This window comes from Pristiophorus japonicus, chromosome 13, assembly GCF_044704955.1.
Source record: "Pristiophorus japonicus isolate sPriJap1 chromosome 13, sPriJap1.hap1, whole genome shotgun sequence".
NCBI lineage: Eukaryota > Metazoa > Chordata > Chondrichthyes > Pristiophoridae > Pristiophorus > Pristiophorus japonicus.
In genome coordinates this window covers 158,045,594-158,063,910 of record NC_091989.1, presented here as the reverse complement: position 1 = coordinate 158,063,910, position 18,317 = coordinate 158,045,594, and the positions used below count along the sequence as shown (strand labels likewise).

The window sequence follows — 18,317 nt, the reverse complement described above, 5'->3', positions numbered from 1 at the left end:
CTGTTTTGGAGGGAGATGACCGCAGGGGACTCCTGCACTACCTTCCTGCTCTTGCCTTGTCTCTTGGTCACCCATTCACTATCTGTCCTAACCCTTACCTGCGGTGTGACCAACTCACTAAATGTGCTATCCACAACATTCTCAGCATCGCGCATGCTCCAGAGTGAGTCCATCCGCAGCTCCAGTGCCGTCGTGCGGTCTATCAGAAGCTGCAGCTGGACACACTTCCCGCACACATAGTGTCCCTGATTTCCCACATAGCACAGGAGGAGCATGACATGGGTCTGAGCTCTCCTGCCATGACTTAACCCTTAAATGAAACACAAAAAGTTAGTATGCAGGTACAGCAAGTAATTAGGAAGGCAAATGGAATGTTGCAAGGGGGATGGAGTATAAAAGTAGGGAAGTCCTGCTACAACTGTATAGGGCATTGGTGAGACCACACCTGGAGTACTGCGTACAGTTTAGGTTTCCTTATTTAAGGAAGGATTTATTTGCATTGGAGGCAGTTCAGAGAAGGTTCACGAGGTTGATTCCTGAGATGACGGGGTTGACTTATGAAGAAAGGTTGAGCAGGTAGGGCCTATGCTCATTGGAGTTTAGAAGAATGAGAGGTGATCTTATTGAAATATATAAGATTCTGAGGGGGCTTGACAGGGTAGATACAGAGAGGATGCTACCCCTCATGGGGGAATCTAGAACTGGGGACATAGTTTCAGAATAAGAGGTCGTCCATTTAAAATGGAAATGAGGAGGAATTTCTTCCCTGAATCTTTGGAATTCTCTTCCCCAGAGAGCTGCGAAGGCTGGGTCATTGAATATATTTAAGGTGGAGATAGACAGATTTTTGAATGATAAGGGAGTCTAGGGTTATGGCGAGCCGGCTGGGAAGTGGAGTTGAGGCCAAGATCAGATCAGCCATGATATTGAATGGTGGAGCAGGCTCGAGGAGCCAAATGGCCTACTCCTGTTCCTATTTCTTGTGTTCTTATGTTCTTATGACTGAGTGGAAAAATCTATGGCAGATGGACTTCAATGTGGGAAGCGTGAGATCCTCCACTTTGAATCTAAGAAAGACAAAGTGGAATATATTCCTAATGATGAGTGATTAGGATCTGTGGAGCAGCATAGGGATTTTGGTGTCCATATACACAAATGATTAAAAGCTAGTGCACAGGTACAAAAAGTAATCAAAAAGGCTAATGGAATATTGGCCTTTTAGCTCAAGGGGGTTGTAGTTCAGAAGTGAGGAAGTGATGCTTCAGTTGTCCAGAGCCTTGGCCAGCCCCCCCTTTAGAGTGCTGCTTTCCATTTTGGGCACTGACCTTCAGGAAAATAATATTGGCCTTGGAAAGGGTACAGTGCAGATTCACCAGAGAGTTAACATTTGAGGATAGTTTGTATAAACATGGCTTGTATTCCCTTGAGTTTAGAAGGTTGAGGGATGATCTAATCGGGGTATTTAAAATGATTAAGGGATTCAGTAGGGTAGGTACAAAGAAACTATTTCCTCTCGTGAGGAGAATCCAGAACAAAGAGTTTAGCACTAAAATCAGGAAGCACTTTTTCCACACACAGGGTAGTGGAAATCTGGAACTCACTCGCCCAAAGGGCTGTGAATGCTGGGTCAACTGAAATTTTCAAGTTTTGAGATACAGATTTTTCTTGTGTAAGGGTACCAATGGGTATGGGTCTAGGACAGGTAAATGGAATTGAGGTGCAGGTCAACCATGAGGGATACAGGCTTGAGGGGCTGAATAGCCTACTTCTGATCCTATGTTCCTAATTATGTGGTAGAGAGAGATTTGGGAGTAAGAATTAAGGTTGTGGCGAATGGACGACTTCAATCATAATTGCTCATAAATCAGTTTGGTTATCATTGACTACTATCTACTAATTGAAATTGAATAACTTATGCAAAAAAGGAAAATCCCATCTTTCCAACTTAGCACAACTAAATGTGCAAGCACATCCTGATTATTCAATATTGCTGTTGCAATTTTAGATGTAAACAAAACTGAGTTGAGAAATCCTATTCATTTTCTAGACTGGAAGTTCTGTTGCAAAAATTTAATTTTCTTTTCTTCATTCAATACAGCACCCATTTTTACTGATTTACATATTAATTTGTGGGTTTTGTGACTTCATATTGATCAGTGTGCTTTGTGAGTTAAGTTTATATTGAAGCATTTTGTATCTCTTATCTTTTCTAGGTCGTGTCCATGCTAAGAGAACCTCCGGTACCAAACTAATTTTCTATGACCTCCGTGGTGAAGGAGTCAAACTACAAGTCATGGCTAATTCCAAGTAAGTTGGATTGTACAGATGCTATTTATAAGGAGAATTAAACCTTCTGATTTATACAGATTCAATTTGTATGTACACGAGCTATTCAGTGCAAGAGTAAAACTTTCTAAAATTTGCCTAAGTAAGTTTGTTCCAGGTACAGATATATTCTCATTGACTTTAATAGGAGTTAAGTTCCAGATTGAACCAAGCTATTCTTTGGAATAATTCAAATAGACAGGAAAGTTTGATTTATCTGAGCGATGAGGGTGGTTATGTATCTACTAACTCTGAAAAATTCATTAAATCTTTCAGAGAGTCGCTGTGCTTTATTACGTTTCCCTTCGAAGAGCAATGCTCCAGTTCTAGTATCTATTAGTGACAACAAATAAGGTGTAAAGTGCTTTGCCCCCAGTAACTGTTGCACCGTAGCAAATCAAGTACAATTGCTGATCAGTACTGCTTGAAACAAGTGGCACTTTTGCTTCAGTAGACAGCTGAAAAATGAATTCCTTCAAACAACCTTGGTGCTTATTACTGTATGAGGTGTTGGTACTTTGACACCCAATGTAATCATCAAGCACTCGCAGATTAATATAGCGTGATCTGCTGTAAAGTTAAGCTCCTACTGTTCACTAAAAATGGGCCTGAATCTCCTCTCCAATTGCATTAGTTTGAATTTTTATGTTTCTTACAGCAGCTGTTCTTATAGTATCGCTGTGAGATTGCCACTGTGTCAATTTGCAGGCAGTGAGCAAATGTGCCTACCAGTCGTTTGGCATTGATTCTAACAGCAACATAGAAAGCACGCTTGCTGCATAGAATTTGAACTCCAACATGTCCTAACTGCACAACCCATTTCCTTAATTGTATGAATATGAAGAGACATCATGAAGTTGATAATTGGCAAAATATTGAATGAACAGAATTTATCTTACAGTCCTTCAGTTTAAGTTGCGAAATACTGCAACTAGGATTGTGTTTTACATATTCAGTTTGTTTGTTTGCTTTTGAAACTTAAAATTGCTGGAATGTTCTTTTAAAAACATTTTTTATTTTGCTGTGCTTAATACCACCACCAAAAATAGTTAATTTTGTTTCTTGGGTGAGGCGTTAAACCAAGGCACCTGTCTGCTCTCTCAGTTGGAGTAAAAGGTCCCGTGGCACTATTTCGAAGAAGTGGAGAGTTATCCCTGGTGTCCTAGCCAATATTTATCCCTCAATCAACATCACCAAAAACAGATCATCAGGTCATTATCACATTGGTGATTGTGGGATCTTGCTGTACACAAATTGGCTGCTGTGTTTCCTACATTACAACAGTGACTACACTTCAAAAAAAGTACTCCATTGGCTGGAAAGTGCTTTGGGACATCATGAGGTTGTGAAAGGCATTATATAATTGCAAATCTTTCTTTTTCCTTTTCACACTGAAGCTTTTGAGTTTAACTGTATCTTCTATTAGTTGCACGTACCTGGAAAGTGCTGTATAATGTATACTGTAGGAATTAGGAAACTTTTATGCAACACTGGTAAACAGGATTAAATATTTTTTTTTAAGTGTGCAATTCATGATGAGCCTTGTTTAAGATTTTACTGACTTTTTTTTTTACCAATCATTTTAGAAATTATAACTCTGAAGAGGAATTCATTAAGGTAAACAACAAACTGCGCCGTGGTGATATTATTGGAGTGCAAGGAAACCCAGGAAAGACAAAAAAAGGAGAGCTGAGTATTATCCCCAATGAGATGAAACTTCTATCTCCCTGCCTGCATATGCTGCCTCACTTGCACTTTGGACTCCGAGATAAGGTAAATGCAGTACTCAAATAAAAATGACTTTTTATGGTGTCAAAGTCAAACAAACTATAAATCGCACCCTGTGAGAAAGACCAGTGAATTGTATTTGAATTTCTTTTTGACAAATTTCTAAAAGCTAATTCAACATGTTAAAAAATATAATCCAAAGCCAAAATTTGTGTTTCTTATCTTTGTTCAGTTTGCTTAAGTTAGAATTAGCAAAACCTATAGCTTTCCAATTTGCTCATCCAGTTTTCATCTGAAGTCTCCAAAGCTCAACCCATTATTATTTTTATACAGTTTGAACCTCCCTTATCCGTAACTCCCTTGTTCGGAACCATTCCCGGCCTCCGGGTGGTGCATGCGCACAAAGTGGCCGGTAAAAAATTTACATACCAATGAAAAATAAATGTACCCCAACTTCGGAGCCAACACCTTCGGGGCCCGACGGCCCGCCGATACCTTAGGGGTCCATTCGACTAGCCGACACCTTAGGGGCCCGCCTACACCTCGGGGCCCGTTCGACCCGCCAACTGCTGCAGCGTCGAATCAGTGCTGGCTTCCCTCCCTCACCGCGCCCCCCTAACCTCCCCCCCCGGCCCCCCCACTGGGAGTGCAAACTGTTGAAAACACGTGACATCCCCTTATCCGTAACCCACGGGACCTGGCCTGTTGCGAATGAGGTATATTTCCGGATAAGGGGAGGTTACATGTGACCTCCCCCTATCCGGAAATATCTCTTATTCGGACAGGCCTGGTCCCGAGGGTTCTGGATAAGGGAGGTTCAACCTGTATTTGCATACAATATTCCCAGATTAAATCTGGCAGGATGCATATGTATGCACACTACTTCACTGATGATGGTGAGCTGCATGTGTTCTCTTATTCAAATAATACCTACTGCACTATATTTATGCCTACACCACTTAGTAATGAATCTTTCGCTTTTTTGAAAGAACACTTAACTCATTTTTATTAACAAGCTGTTTTTTACAATACAATTCTGTTGGTTTCCACTCAAAGTGCACAATTTCTTTGTTGAGACCATTATTACATCTTAGACTTTTTAACTCTTAAGTCATCGTTTTGCTTGTTATTATTTAATAAAAGTAATGTGCTGGAAGAACTGCATCATGTATTTTGGCCCAGCCTAAGATTCATCCCTTTAAGGATGAAATCTTAAAAGAGGTGCTAAGCCACCACCTGCTGAGACACTCCCATACAGCCGCCTTCATCCAGAACTTAGTGAACTTTGTCATATTCTGCTCGTCTATCCCTCACTGCCTGTAATTGAACCCTGCTTGAACAAGGTATATTTTCAATATGCCTAGGACACAATTGGTTCTTTTTGGTATGTTTCCTCTCTCGGATTGCTGTCCGAAGAAGGATCAGGGACATAAAAAATATGAGCAGGAGTAGGCCACATGGCTCCTCGAGCCTGCTCCACCATTTAATAAGATCATGGCTGATCTGATCATGGACTCGGCTCCACTTCCCTGCCCGCTCCCCATAACCCTTCATTCCCTTATCGGTCAAAAATCTGTCTATCTCCGCCTTAAATATATTCAGACCCAGCCTCCACAGCTCTCTGGGGCAGAGAATTCCATAGATTTACAACCCTCTGAGAGAAGAAATGTCTTCTCATCTCAGTTTTAAATGGGCGTCCCCTTATTCTGAGACTATGTCCCCTAGTTTTAGTTTCCATGACTGGAACTATCCTCTCTGCATCCACCTTATCGAGCCCCCTCATTATCTCATTCAATAAGATCACCTCTCATTCATCTGAACTCTAATGAGTATAGACGCAATCTACTCAATCTATCTTCATAAGTCAACCCCTCATCTCTGAAATCAACTTAGTGAACCTTCTCTGAACAGCCTTCAATGCAAGTATATCCTTCCTTAAATAAGGAGACCAAAACTGTACGCAGTACTCTAGGTGTGGCCTCACCAATACCCCTGTACTGTTGTAGCAGGACTTCTCTGCTTTTATACTCTATCCCCCTTGCAATAAAGGACAACATTCCATTTGCCGTCCTGATTACTTGCTGTACCTGCATACTAACTTTTTGTGTTTCATGCACAAGGACCCCCACATCCCTCTGTACTGCAGCACTTTCCAATTTTTCTCCACTTAAATTATAATTTGCTTTTCTATTATTTCTGCCAAAGTGGATAACCTCACATTTTGCCACATTATACTCTATCTGCCAAATTTTTGCCCACTCACTTAGCCTGTCTATTTCCCTTTGCAGATTTTTTGTGTCCTCCTCACAATTTGCTTTCCCACCCATCTTTGTATCATCAGCAAACTTGGCTACATTACACTCAGTCCCTTCATCCAGGACATCTGATTCCATTAAGCCTAAAACTTGATCTACCCTCTTCACACATCATCATAGACAGTCTTCAGAGTTGAGGATGATTTGCTTCCATATTAAAAATGAGTCCTCGGATGACTGATGAATTCAATGCGGGAACTACAGTCTCTTGTCGCAGGTTGGACAGATGGTGGTTGAAGTGCCGGTTTGTTGAAGTACCAGTTTGCTGAAGTGCCTGGGTTGTCTTGCACATCTTCCGCCGTTTGCGCTTGGTCTCCGCTTGCTCCTGGCGAAGAGACTCGGTGTTTGCGCCTTCACGGATTATTCTCTTCCACTTTGAGCGATCTTAAGTCAGGGATTCCCAGGTATCGGTGGGGATTTTGAACTCTTCAAGGAGGCCTTGAGGGTTTCCTCTGCCCATCTGGGGCTTGTTTGCCGTGTCGGAGCTCAGAGTAGAGCGCTTAGTTTGGGAGTCTTGTATCGGATATACGGACGACGTGGCACGTCCATCGGAGCTGATTGAGCGTTGTCAGTGCTTCAATGCTGAGGATGTTGGCCTGGGCGAGACCACTGATGTTGGTGCGCCTATCCTGCCAATGGATTTGCAGGATCTTCCGGAGGCAGCGTTGGTGGTACTTTTCCAGTGCTTTGATGCGCCTGCTGTATATAGTCCATGTCTCAGAAGCATATATGAGGGAAGGTATCACTACTGCTCTGTAGACCATCACTAAGACAAAAAGAAACAACCGATTAAATGTAAATGATATTGCCTGAAGTTCATCCAGCTGCTGCAAACACCATAAAGTAATAGGTCAGTCTCAGGATAATAAAAATGCATATAATGGATACCAAATTCTGATGAACTGCATACTGCAATAACGGCCATATGTGTGTTTAAAACCCTATATAATTACTGTTTCTTAATGATTTAGCTTCACTGGTGCTTCATGTTCTAGTAGTGGTAAGCTTTCCAGCCTATTAAGATACTAAGATACAGTAGAAGATACTAAGTGAATTCAGGGGAGGGAAATCAGCCCATTGTCACATGTGCATCTTTGAGCATCCAGTAACGGAGCACATTTTCAGCTGCTTGGGAATAAGTTGCTTGTCCAGCTTCTTGATTCGTAGCATACTGACATTTTTTGAAAGTATAAATATGATATTCTGGACTGTTATGTTCCACATAAGAGGATAGTGTGCAAAATTAAAGCACATAGGATTGGGAGTAATGTATTGGCATGGATTGAAAATTGGTTAACTGACAGGAAACAGAGAGTAGGAATAAATGGGTCCTTTTCAGGGTGGTGGGCAGTGACGAGTGGGGTACATATATATATAAATATATTATATTTTGCTGATGACACAAAACTAGGTGGGATTGTGAGGAGGATGCAAAGATGCTGCAAGGCGATTTAGATAGGTTGAGTGAGTGGGAAAGCAGATGCAGTATAACGTGGATAAATGTGAAGTTATCCACTTTGGTAGGAAAAACATAAGGACAAAGTATTATTTAAATGGTGATGGCTTGGGAAGTGACGATGTACAGAGGAACCTGGGTGTCCTTGTACACCAGTCATTGAAAGCAAACATGCAGGTGCAGCAAGTAGTTAGGAAGGCAAATGGTATGTTGGCCTTCATTGCAAGAGGATTTGAGTACAGGAGCAAGGAGGTCTTACTGCAGTTATACAGGGCCTTGGTGAGACCGCACCTGGAGTATTGTGTGCAGTTTTGGTTTCCTTACCTTAGAAAGGATATACTTGCCATAGAGGGAGTGCAGCGAAGGTTCACCAGGCCGATTCCTGGGATGGCAGGACTGTCGTATGAGGAGAGATTGGGTCGACTAGGCCTGTATTCACTAGGGTTTAGAAGAATGAGAGGAGATCTCATTTAAACGTATAAAATTCTGACTGGGATGGATAGACTGGATGTGGGGAAGATGTTTCCCCTGGCTGAGAAGTCTAGAACAAGGGGTCACGGTCTCAGGATACGGGGTAGGAAATTTAGGGCTGAGATGAGGAGAAATGTTTTCACTGAGGGTGGTGAACCTGTGGAATTCTTTACAACAGAAGGCTGTGGAGGCCAAGTCACTGAATGTATTTAAGAGGGAGATAGATAGATTTCTAGAAACAAAAGGCATCAAGCGGTATGGGGACAAAGCAGGAATATAGTGTTGATAGAGGATCAGCCATGATCATATTGAATGGTGGTGCTGGCTCGAAGGGCCAAATGGCCTACTACTACTCCTATTTTCTATATTTCTATATATTTTTTTCTTTTCCATGAATTTTTTTGGAATGTGTGTTTATTATTCTTAACTTCTGACAGGAAACTAGATATCGTCAGAGATACTTGGATCTGATTTTAAATGATTATGTGAGGCAGAAATTCATCAACAGGTCCAAAATCATCACCTATCTACGGACGTTTTTAGACAATCTGGGATTTCTTGAGGTAAGTTTCTTTATCTTTTTCATAAATCTATCAAATTATTGAATAACATATTTTGATAATTTTTAGGTGAGAGTGTTGCTGTGGAAATGTTTTAAAATTGTATCTTTGGCTGTTGATGCATTTTATCCAGTCTGCCTCAAAACTCTAAGCCAGTGTGTTGGAAAGAAAATAGTTATTTATAAACTCCTTTTAAAGGTGCTTGATTCTCCTTTGATAATCTGGTCTCTCTAGAACTAAAGGAGTGTGCTAAGAATTTCAGCAGATTTGATGAATATTTTAACACATGAACTGTTATTACTGGATGTTTTCTGGATGTGAACATTATATTAGTTAAATGGGATTTTAACAACCTTGTCGTAATTTGCTTTTTAGTGGAACCCTATTGTACATTCGATTTTACTTGATGGAATCCAGTGTCGCACTAATTTATGTAAATTTAATCTTCCCTACAGGTGGAGACACCCATGATGAATATAGTTCCAGGTGGAGCTGTAGCCAAGCCTTTCATTACACACCATAATGAGTTAGACATGGATTTGTATATGCGAATTGCTCCAGAGCTTTACCATAAGGTATAAATATCGACTGATGTGAAAGAAGAATGTGAATTTATACAGCATGTTTCATATTTTTACGTTTGAACTGTAGTTGCACTTGTAATGTAGGGAAATGTAGCAGCCTATATTCACACAGCAAGGTCCCACAAACAGCAATCGGATAAATAACCAGGTAAGTGATGTTGGTTGAGAGATGAATGTTGGTCAGGATACCGGGAAAACTCCCCTGCTCTTCTCCGAATTATGCTATGGGATCTTTTACGTCCATCTAAGACGTCTTCATTTAATGTCTCATCTGAAAGACAGTGTAGCGCTCCCTTGGTACTGCACTGAAGTGTGAGTCTAAATTATGTGTTCAAGTCTCGGGGTGGGGCTTGTACCTTCTGACTTGGAGATGAGTTTTTAATTTGCCATATCCATAGTTTCAATTTATAATCCTAGCTTCTGTATGTTACACGACTAGTTGGTTCTACATTGCAGAAAAATATAGCATGATAAAAATTTCATCATTTAAAAAAATCTTCCAGTGCACAAGAGGTTGTGTACAGAAAGTTTTTCATTTCATTCCTGATAACTAATAAAATGTTATGGTAAATTAACTGTTCCTTCTACAGGAACTTGTTTCAATATAGACCTCCAGATTTGTATGTATACCATATCAATATAATGCAATAAAACATGGGAGGAAGAACATTATTTACTATTTGGAAGCCTATACTTGTTTGAGCGTATTAATGTTTGTCTTCACCTATAAAGACATTAAGAGTATGAGCAGTTTTGTGTACAGATTTTTCAGAAGGATGTATAGTATATCGTGAAAAATTTGAATGACAGCATTTTGTTTCATAAATTTGAAACCGGTTTGTCATTTATTTAACTGTTTAAATTTTTGTTTGTAGAAAGTGTAAATATTTTGATGAATGGGTCTAAATAATAGCACTTTTAAATTAAAAATGAAGGGATATATTTAGAAATAAATATTCAATGAAAATTTAGAAACTATATTTAAAAAAGCTCACGTCATACTAAATCCTATAAATTGTATTCTGCACAGTTTCTCCCTTATGAAAATACTGCTGGGTGTGCGAGAGTAAGTTTGTAATAAAATAAATTGTCTTTCATATAAATATACAATCTGTGATTGCAATTTGTGGTTTTGAGTTATAACCTAACTTGTAGAAAGCAATAGTTTCAGTTGGCTGTTGTATAATCCAAGGAGGATCTCAAATTAATTGTATTTTCACTTTTCAGATGTTGGTTGTGGGAGGTATTGACAGAGTGTATGAAATTGGCCGCCAGTTTAGGAATGAAGGCATTGATCTCACTCACAACCCAGAATTTACCACATGCGAGTTTTACATGGCCTATGCTGATTATAATGACCTGATGCAAATCACTGAGAAACTTCTTTCCGGTTAGTAATATGATTCTTTGTGGTGGTCTGAAATCATAGGAAGATTGCATTTGTTAATATTCTAGATTGTTTAATGTTACAAATCTTAAGAAGAATGATTGTTATTTCTGGGTGATGTGATCTTAGTTTGTTTCCCTCCCCTCGTATCTCGCTGGAAAGTAATTCCACAAACTCCAACTCTCGTGCTGCTATTTTGTCCAAGTGATCATTATTCATGAGTGAGTCTCAACAGTGATTGTTAGTGGGCTTTTTACCTGTTGCGGGGGTGGGGCATTAGAGTTTAGCCCTATTCTGTCATTACCTGAAAGCCACACCTGCATTCTTCCAGCAGGAAGTACTGCATAATGATCAGGAATGACAACCGTGGCTGTATTTTTCATCATCTCTTCCCTTCCCCCATATCTCAGGGGCACTGAGGCAAATTGTAGTGTTCCTGCTGCTGTCTCAACAAATCAGCTAACTTGGTGCCAAACTGGATCAAACCTAGGACCTTTTCAGAATGCATGCATTAATTTTTGTTTTTGTAGGCATGGTGAAGCACATCACTGGCAGTTACAAGGTTACATACCATCCTGATGGACCTGAGGGGCAGAGTTGTGAGATTGACTTTACACCACCATTCAACCGAATCAGTTTGGTAACAGATCTGGAGAAAATTATGGGAGTGAAATTCCCATCTTCTGATCAATACGAGACTGAAGGTAAGAGTAAGGGTTTTTTTGTGGCACTGTTTTTAACTGAAGAGCTAAATAGCCAGTTGTGTGATAGCTGCTCTTCAAACCTTGACACTTATTTCTATAACCTTTGACATGGTTAATGATGCAATCCTCCTCCAGCGCCTCTCCTCAGTTGTTCAACTGAGTGAGACTGCCCCCTTATCTATCCGTGGCTTCTCTTCCCATCCCTGCACTGCTACCTTTGGAACAATGTTCCCTCTTAAGCTGCCGTGCAGTTTGTAATGTCCTGCCCAGGCCACTCACAAATTTTTACATTGAACTACCGCGTATGCGCAGAAATTTAGAGGGACTCCGCATTGAAAGAAACAGGCCACGCAGAACAAAGTGCAACTTACAGAGAACATTGCTCTGGAGTTCCCCAAGGATATATCCTTGGATCCCTTCTATTTTTCATCTACATGCTGTTCCTCACTGACATCATCCGAAGTCACAACATCAGGTTTCATATGTACACTGACGACAACCAGCTCCACCTCGCCGCCACCTATCTCGACCCTTCCACTGCCTGTGTGTTGTCCAACTGCTTTTCTGACACTCGGTCCTGGATGAGCTGAAATTTCCTTCAATTAAACAGCGGGAAAACCAAACCCAATGTCTACGGACCCTGCCACAAACTCTGTTCTCTAGCCACTGATTCCATTCCCCTCCCTGGCTACTATTTGAGTCCGAACCAGACTGTTTGCAACCTTGGCATCCTATTTCCACCTTCGTAATATCACCCGTCTGCGCCCTTGCCTGAGCCCATCTGCTGTTGACACCCTCATCCATGCTTTTGTTACCTCCAGACTCAACTATTCCAATTCTCTTCTGGATGGCCTCCCATTTTCTACCCTCCATAAACGTGAGTTCATCCAAAACTATGCTGCCTATTTCCTAACTCATACCAAGTCTCATTCACCTATCACTCCTTGCTCACTGACCTACATTGGCACCCAGTCCACCACAGCTTTTATTTTAAAATTCTCATCTTTGTATTCAAATCCCTCCATCTCAGTAACTTCCACCAGCCCCACAATCCTCCAACTCCACTTGTGCATCCCCCACTTCTTTCACCTCACCATTGGTGGCTGTGCTGTCAGCCACCTAGACCCTAAGCTCTGGAAATCTCTCCCAGACCTCCTAGCCTCTTTCTCCTCCTTTTAAGATGCTCCTAATGTCTACCAGTTTGACCAAGCTTTTAGTCACCTGTCCGAATATGCCCTCTTTGGCTTGGTGCCAATTTTTACTCTCCTGTGAAACACCTTGGGGTGCTTTCCTACGTTAAAGGCGCTATATAAATGTAAGTTGTTGTAGAATCTGAAATATCGAATCTACAGCACCGAAACAGGCCATTCGACCCAACAGGTCTATGCTGGTGTTTATGCTCCACATGAGCTTCCTCCCAACTCTCCATCTTACTCAGTCAACATAACCTTCTAACCATGTGTTTATCTAGCTTCACCTTAAATGTGTCGATGCTATTCACCTTAATCACTCCTTGTGTTAGCGATTTTCTGTTTTCATAGCTTATTGTGGATTCTTTCAGTTAAACCCTGTATGATAAAACTGATTAAATAGAAAAGTTATAACTGGAGAGAATGACATTGTCAAGTCACGTTAAACAATTGCTTTATTGACATCTCTGGGCAAACACAACTGGAAACACAGTTTCCACAATTTACTAAGTTTCACCAATTGTGAAAAGTAATCGTTAGTAGCTCAAGTACCAACATGAAAAACATGACCTCAAAAAAAATTACTGCTTGCGTGACAGACTGCAAGAAAGATTTCCCCCCAGTTCTGTGAGGGTTAGGGGAAATCAGGAGTTACTTTTAAAATGAATTTGTTGATTGCAATCAAAGTTAAACAAAAGTACTAATGTGTTTTTTTTATAATTAACAAAGCACTTCAAATGTGACAACATTTAATTTTCTTTGTTAGAGCTGTAAGTAAAGTTTTTACCTGCTGTAAAATAAACTCACTTCATTTTGTGTAAACAGAGGCCCGTAAATTCTTCGATGACTTATGCATTCAGAAAGGTGTTGAATGTTCACCTCCAAGGTCTACAGCAAGGCTTTTGGACAAGGTACAATAAGTAACCCCAAGTCAGCGCAGTCAAGAGCCTGATGACGAGACTGTAACAAGATGGTTGAAATGCCAACATAATCTGCAATAGCAGTGCTCACGTGGTTTATTAATGTAATTTCAATCACAAGATGTGTTACTACGATGAAATAGTATGAAGTGTGTTTTGTATAATATTTAGATTGGTAGTTTTATGTGTTTCCTTATCTTGTTTACTGCTTTTGTTCCTGCTCGTGGTGCGGGCATAGGGAGCTGTAGCGACAAATGGCAAAGGATCGTTGGCACCTGATTAAACCAGGATTAGTTTACATGTTTGATAGATTTTGATTCTTAATTTGACAAAAAGTGAAGATGCAGCTTTGTTTAAAAATATCTAATGGACTTTCTAAAATAGATGATTACTGTACTCCGGCTTTTTTTAATAATAATTCCCCCCCCCCCCCCCCCCCCCCCCCTTCTGCATCATTCATCCCCCTCGCTTTTTATTCGTCATGTCTAGTAAATTCAATATACACGATGCAAAAAGCAAAATAATTTGTGTAAAGCATATTTCCCTTGAATTCCAATTCCCTGAAATAAGAAGACCTCCACAAGCTAGCTTTCCACCAACTCTGGGCACCTGCTTTACTGACACTGTGGAGTTTACACTATATTTTAAATAACACATTTAGTTTTGGCTCTATTTAATTACTATCATTTTGTTTCAGTTGGTTGGTGAATTCCTGGAGGTTGCTTGTATTAACCCAACATTCATCTGCGATCATCCTCAGATCATGAGCCCATTGGCCAAGTGGTAAGATTTATGACTAATAAGACCAGGAGTAAAACAATTTTTGTGTTTCAGCAGTGCTCTAAACTCATGAATTTTGGAAGTGGGGAGAGGAGATAAAATGCAACTAGTCTGTGGTATGACTATCTGAGAGGGGCGTGGTGGGGGAAAGTCACCGGCCTTTCATTCGACATGGTACATCTGCAGCTAACGATGAGGAGCGGCGAGAGATCGTGGTGGAGGCGTGGCGAATGTTTGTGGCGGAGGAGCAGCGAGAGATCATGGCGGAGGTGCGGTGAATGAGGGTACGGGACCCAGAAGTGCCAAGGGCCCAGGGGCATCACGGGCCAGCCCACACTGCAATATAAGAATATAAGAAATAGGAACAGGAGTAGGCCATTCGGCCCCTCAAGCCTGCTCCGCCATTCAGTAAGATCATGGCTGATCTGATCATGGACTCAGCTTCACTTCCCCGCCCGCTCCCCATAACCCCTTATCATTTAAGAAACTGATAAGGGGATCAGTTGTGCACTCTAGTCTGTGCAGCAGAGCTGGTCTCCAGTCGTCCTGGTTAACCCTTGCCATTGGATAATGGCCCAGCTCTGTCAAGCCCGTGTGGTGGCTGATGTGCAACGGTTACCACACGTTAAAAAAAATCCACGCACAGGCATCTTCCACCCCTTCAACTGGAGTTCAGGACTGGAATATTGGATCCTTCATTGAAACATCTGTGAACTCGTGTAGAAGCAAGTCATCCTCGTTCGAGGGACCGCCTATGATGATGGTGGGGGAATCCTCAAGTCCAGACATATTCTATTGTGATATAGCAATTTATTTGTCGAGGTATGTATGCCATTAATTTTTGTATCACTGATATGATGGTGTACTGGAAAATATGACCAAATAGTCTAGTCATGTAATGCTGTCTTTCTATCAGTGTTGAGTGTGTTTTCAGTGCATGGACTGCCTGTGACTTAATCCCCCCAGACATATTTAGGATGACTAATTTGTTCTCGTCTGGGTTTGACATCGCAGGCTCATGTCAACTGGTGAAAAATATGGTGGTCACAGCACTTGAGAAGAAATGTGAAATAAATGATCCGAGCTGTAGTCAGGCTTGATTTATTCACATATGTTGGATCTTTTATGGATTGGAGATTGCTAGATCAAACGAAACCAACTTCAAGTCAAGCCAAGCCAAATTCCAGGAATTAAATGTACCTGGCTGTTAAATTTTCTAGTGATCCTACAGTTAATGAACTGCTGTTTGCAACATTGTTCCTATAACCCAGAAATAAAAAAGAAAATGGTGGAAATTCACAGCAGTTCAGTCAGGATCTGTAAAGAGAGCAGATTATGCTCTTCCAGGTATGTATTCTTCATCAGTGCAGTTCTGAAGAACGGTGCATACCTGAAACTTGGGCATAATTCCCATTCTGATCATCTGCTATAAATGTTATCAGTTTTGTGTGTGATTTGAATGGCAGTAGTTTGCAAATAATGTGTGATTTATTTTAATTCTGAATATGAATCTATGATTCCTGTTCAAAGGATTGTGAATTATTTGTTGTAACTCAATAAAAGTGTAAATATACTTGCGTTTGCTTTTTGATTTGTTTTTAGGCATCGTACCTTTAAGGGTTTGACAGAGCGCTTTGAACTTTTTGTTATGAAAAAGGAGATTTGCAATGCATATACCGAATTGAACGATCCTATTAAACAGAGAGAACTATTTGAAGAACAGGCTAAGGTACAGTACCATTCATGACTAGTAGAGAGAAGAAATTCTGATTGATTCTATTTACTTAAACCATAACTATTTCAGGTAACTGAGCAAGGAGCTTTCCCAGTTTTCAAATGACAAAACTATCTGTAATTTGGCTTACTACAGAATTGGCACCCTCATTCAGAAGTAAAAAAAAATAACCGGTACTGTATTGAAGTTTGAATTAAGTCATATTGCGAGGGCAGAGTAGAGAGAGCTTTACTCTGATCTGGGAGTTCTAACTCAGCTGACACCCCCTGCCTTGATTAGCAAAAAAGAATCACCCAATAATTAATTGCTGCACAAATTAGAGTAACAATTAGAATCTTACTCTAAGACAGTAATCCAAATCCATTCAACAGCTCTAGTATTGCAAAATAGGACCTCGCTGTACTGAACTTTGGAATGATTTTCGTAAATCCAATCACGTTGACAGACAATCCTGCGATTAATTCTCCATTTGTCTTTATTGTGATGTTTGTTACGCCGCTAATCGCAACTAAACTTCACTGTTTGAATTATGTAGAATTGTTCTTGATGCTGTTTCCCTGTCAATTACCGGTATTACCAGCTTAACAAACATTGAAAATCCAAACAGATCGTTGCTTGCTGCAGGATGAGTCACTAGGGCCTGGTATGGCTTTGGTAAGCCCAGTTTCTCTTAAATGAGAATGGAGCTCCATATGGTGAAGTCCAACTGCACACATCACGTGTTAGTTGAACTCATTAAATACTCTTCCATGGGTCACTCTTCAGCTATCTGGTTAGATTTACTAATGGAAATGTGTATTAGATGTTATGGTTGGACACTTGACTATGTCCCCTATATTCCACAGTCTGTAAGTGTGGGTAAATTGCATTTATATCTATTAAAATAGTTGAGTGTGTAGCAACATTTTATTTTAAAAAGCATTGAAAATTCCTGTCTTATCTTAATAGGAAAATGCATTATGAAAGTGCAATACTAGTTCTGCATGTAGGTGGCACTGTGGGTATTTTCCATGTTGAATTTTAACGTATTGCTGGCTGCTAAAATAATCTTAACTATAAATGTATAGCATAGGGAGAATTAATGTTTTTTTAAAAAACAGGTTGAGTCACTGCAGAGCAGCCTATTTCACTGAATACCCACATCTCAGCTAGCAGCCTTATTGGCATAAGCTTAATGGTAAATAGGTGACTAAGTTTAAAAGTAAATTAATTTAAAAACAATTATTGCCCCCTTACAGCTCTTCCAGACATGCCACCCCGCTGCCTGACATTTCTGTGTTTAGAAAGAACCAGAGAAATGCCTCATTCTGCCTCATCTCACCTGTTCACACACTTGCCCGTCGATGCATCTACTAGGCCCCTCCAGCACACTGGGCCCACCCAACCCCTCCCTCTTGCTTGGCTGCCTGCTCTCCAGCCTGCTGGAATGCCCATTTTCCTGATTACCCGATGCGAGCACCTGGTTCCGCGAGGTGCTGAGCTGGCCTTATCGGCAAGAAACTTGCTTGGCAGCTCCTTTGGCTCCCATTAGACAAGGGTTTGGTGTGTCCAAGAGCAATTTTAAATACTGCATTCCCCCCCACCCAGTGGCTAATGGTAACAAATGACATCCATCCATAAGTGGCTTGGGGAGGGGGCGGCGGGGCGTGAAGAAAAAAGGTAACTAGATTTAAAAGAGAAAAATCTGATTTTTTAATTTATTCGTTCCTGGGATTGGGCATCTGGCAAGGCCATCATTTATTGCCCATTCCTAATTGCTCAAGAAGATGGTGGTGAGCCGCCTTCTTGAACCGCTGCAGTCCGTGTGGTGAAGGTACTCCCACAGTGCTGACTTTGTCGTAGAGGTTTGGTACAACTGAGTGGCTTGCTGGGCCATTTCAGAGGGCAGTTAAGAGTCAACCACATTGCTGTGGGTCTGGAGGCACATATAGGCCAGACCGGATAAGGGTGGCAGATTTCCTTCCCTGAAGGACATTAGTGAACCAGACCTGGTAGTTTCATGGTCGCCAGAAGCAAGTCCTTGGCTCCGGGGGACTGCGTAAAAGAGAGATTACTAATACTAGCTTTTTTTTAAAATACCAAATTTATTTAATTAACTGAATTTAAATTCTGCAAGCTGCCATAGTGGGATTTGAACTCTCGTCTCCAGATCATTAGTCCAG

The 18,317-nt window shown here is 40.8% G+C and overlaps 1 protein-coding gene across 3 annotated transcripts in view; it reads left to right on the top strand.

Annotated features, from left to right (window-relative positions):
• The window catches only part of kars1 (lysyl-tRNA synthetase 1), a 43,096-nt gene that overhangs the window by 18,672 nt on the left and 6,107 nt on the right, over window positions 1–18,317 (top strand). For all 3 annotated transcript variants that reach the window (XM_070898204.1, XM_070898202.1, XM_070898203.1), the window contains 9 exons: window positions 2,214–2,307; window positions 3,912–4,098; window positions 8,733–8,858; window positions 9,311–9,430; window positions 10,667–10,829; window positions 11,357–11,530; window positions 13,546–13,631; window positions 14,338–14,423; window positions 16,023–16,149. In XM_070898204.1, coding sequence (XP_070754305.1) covers window positions 2,214–2,307; window positions 3,912–4,098; window positions 8,733–8,858; window positions 9,311–9,430; window positions 10,667–10,829; window positions 11,357–11,530; window positions 13,546–13,631; window positions 14,338–14,423; window positions 16,023–16,149 — 1,163 coding nt within the window. The remainder of the gene's footprint in view (window positions 1–2,213; window positions 2,308–3,911; window positions 4,099–8,732; window positions 8,859–9,310; window positions 9,431–10,666; window positions 10,830–11,356; window positions 11,531–13,545; window positions 13,632–14,337; window positions 14,424–16,022; window positions 16,150–18,317) is intronic.